General features: G+C 39.8%; 1 protein-coding gene across 1 annotated transcript; it reads right to left on the reverse strand.

Moving 5' to 3' along the window:
* Positions 1 to 106: 106 nt before the first annotated feature.
* Positions 107 to 2,224, reverse strand: LOC103522440 (ribosome biogenesis protein BMS1 homolog; the record flags this gene model as incomplete). Its single annotated transcript, XM_008487543.1, has 5 exons — positions 2,096 to 2,224; positions 1,257 to 1,524; positions 689 to 735; positions 345 to 447; positions 107 to 291 (listed from the first exon to the last, which is right to left on the reverse strand). Coding segments are annotated over exons 1-5 (732 nt in total), but the record flags the coding sequence as incomplete, so codon positions are not given.
* Between the last annotated feature and the right edge of the window lie 662 nt (positions 2,225 to 2,886).

Consider the following 2,886-nt stretch of genomic DNA (forward strand, 5'->3'; position numbering starts at 1 on the left):
TTAAATACTCTAGCTGGGTGAGCTGTAAAATATTAGACCGTTAATCGATCTGAACGGATAGTAACAAACCTGCTTCAACGTTAAACCGATTCAAGTCCGATCTTACCTCAGGCAAAGTCCAGTCTCTACTCCCAGTCAAGATAAACTTGCTGGAGTCTTCGCTGTTCATTACATCCTTCTCTTTCAGTTGTTGTCTCTGCCTTAGGTTAACCACCTTGAACATACCACCCAACTCATCATCATTGTCTTCCTGGGTCTCCTCTGTACCTTGCGATCCATCTTCCATGTCACCTGAAAAGAAGATAGCAACACAAGGAAATGTTAATTGTGTTAAGCATACTTACTTATCACAATGTTCATCACAAATATCATTCCCAATTCACCTAGATACATTTTATGACTTGACTTGGACTTGAACCACCAATCCAAAGTCCAATGCGTTAACCCCTGCACCACTGGAATTGGTGATGACAATATTGTAGAGAAAGGTGGGACAGAGTAGCGCAGCTGGCTATCTCCCATCCTGTCTTCCTTCTCTCTTCGCTTTCGGGACGATAAGACCTCAATATCAATAGTTATGTTGGATTTCACCAATATTTATTCAGTCATTAGAACTCCTGATAAGCTAACAGCCAGTTAAGTTCCATTTAATTTGTATTGGCTTAACAGGGCTGTTAAGTTAACGGGCTGTTTGAGGCTGGAAAGAAGGCTTCAGATCGTCATAGTACGTGTTGCCTGAAAGAAGAAATTTGCATTGAGGGTTGCTGTTCTTATAGTGGCTTTAGCTTTCGCCGAATGGTGATGGCAGAATAAAGAAAAAATATCTTTTTGTATCAGCCATACACCAGGGTGTCTAGCTATGTTTAATTGGGTTGTGCTGGTGATTCTGATCCCATATTTTGTAAATTAAATTAAATCTTGTGGTCCAGCCTAGTTAACTTGCAGCGTAACGCGTCTGCCTTGTAAACGCTAGGTCGCGTGTACGACTCCTGCCCGGGGTGGACACTACGCGAACAGAATCAGGTTCTTATTCGGAGCGGACCCCTGTCCTATCTTTTAAAACTTCTCTCTCCGATTTCGGGACGATAAGACCTTAGTAGTTATAAGTTCAATAGTTGTTCAGTTCCCTCTTTGATAACTCCTAAAAAAGGCTATACTGTGACCATGATTATTACTTTTAGTCCAAGCCTTGTTATTTTCTTAAATTTTGGGGCTGTAAAATTTTCCCCAAGCCCCTATTTTATTTCCTCTCTTACCTCCTCCATCTTTATCATCATACTCCGCATCGAACTGTTCCTTCAGCTTTCTCTTCTTCTCCATCAGCTCCGCTCTGGTCTTGGGTTTATCATCTCCACTGCCACCTCCACTCTTATCTCCACTGTGTTTCTCGCCAGTCTCCAGATCTTCGAAATCTCCAAACAGTTCTTCATCGTCGTCCATGTCATCGAGACGCAGAAGTTCGGAAGCGTCCTCGCTTGCCTTCCATTTGCCCGTCACGAAACAGTCCCGGATCGAATCCTTTATCTGGAAATGAAATAAATGGGAATAACCTCTAAATAGAGGACACCTCTAAATAGCAGATTATGGCGGCTTTGTCCGATATTTTGAGTGTCCGTGATATTGGGAGAGCCTTTTTCATAAACTGATAAAAATGTCCCTATTCCCCCCAAAAAGTGTCCGTCTTTATATAAAAAAAAAGATGAGTGTTTCACTGCGGTTTTCATTTTGTAGCGATGAAACAACTGCTACATTAGACTCGCGTGGTCTGTGTCGTAGCATGCCCAATTGCCCATCCCGTAGTATGTCTTTCATCAGATGGGCGAGAAAAAACACAATACTTCCCATTTACATAGGTGCTGGATTAACACGAGAACAACAGAAGAACAAGTACAAATTTTTACGATGGTGGGCATCGAACCCAGGACCTTATGTATGGCAGGCAAAGCGCGTTACCACTGGGCTGACCGTGTCCCCCAACATAATACATTTTTAAATACTCTAGCTGGGTGAGCTGTAAAATATTAGACCGTTAATCGATCTGAACGGATAGTAACAAACCTGCTTCAAAGTTAAACCGGTTTAAGTCTGATCTTACCTCAGGCAAAGTCCAGTCTCTACTCCCAGCCAGGATAAACTTGCTGGAGTCTTCGCTGTTCATTACATCCTTCTCTTTCAGTTGTTGTCTCTGCCTTAGGTTAACCACCTTGAACATACCATTTTGCATCAGGGTTGATTTTTTTCTTTCTTTTAAGGTGATACCTATGATTGTAAGTACATAAACCATGAAAAGTTTAGGCCTTGTTTTTAGACCAAACTAATCTAAGTAAAAAGGTTGCTCGGAATCTATTCCTAAGGACAAAATAACTAACTATTTCCATCATGGACTTCAATACTCACCGTGTACTTGACAAATGTTGAGGAACTCAAAGATTTCCATTTCAAATCCAAATGAGGCATCGATAAGCAGAAGCACCAGATCTGCCACTTTACTGATATCTATCATACTGTTGATATCATTGTTACATTCTATGAACGTTAATTAATTAGGAAAAATAATAATCATTAGGCCAAAACATCATAATATAAAATAATAAATACTGACGACAATATTGGAGACTGTGTCGCGCTATTCATATTAAATAGTAAATATTAATGCATAAATAAAATTAAATAATTAGTAACAGTTCCTCAAAATCAATCAAAATAGATGAGTAATGTTCCTTCTAGGTAAACTCTTTTTCATCCCTCCTTGGGTATGAAAAGAGAAAAAATATCGAATGAAATTCCCAAAATTAATTAACAACGATACCAATTTATTTAAAATTTTCGGGATCTTTGGCTGCTTCAATAATGAAGAAAACGCACCTCCACCAATTATGTCACGGG

Source organism: Diaphorina citri, unplaced genomic scaffold, assembly GCF_000475195.1.
Source record: "Diaphorina citri unplaced genomic scaffold, Diaci psyllid genome assembly version 1.1 scaffold8531, whole genome shotgun sequence".
Lineage (NCBI taxonomy): Eukaryota > Metazoa > Arthropoda > Insecta > Hemiptera > Psyllidae > Diaphorina > Diaphorina citri.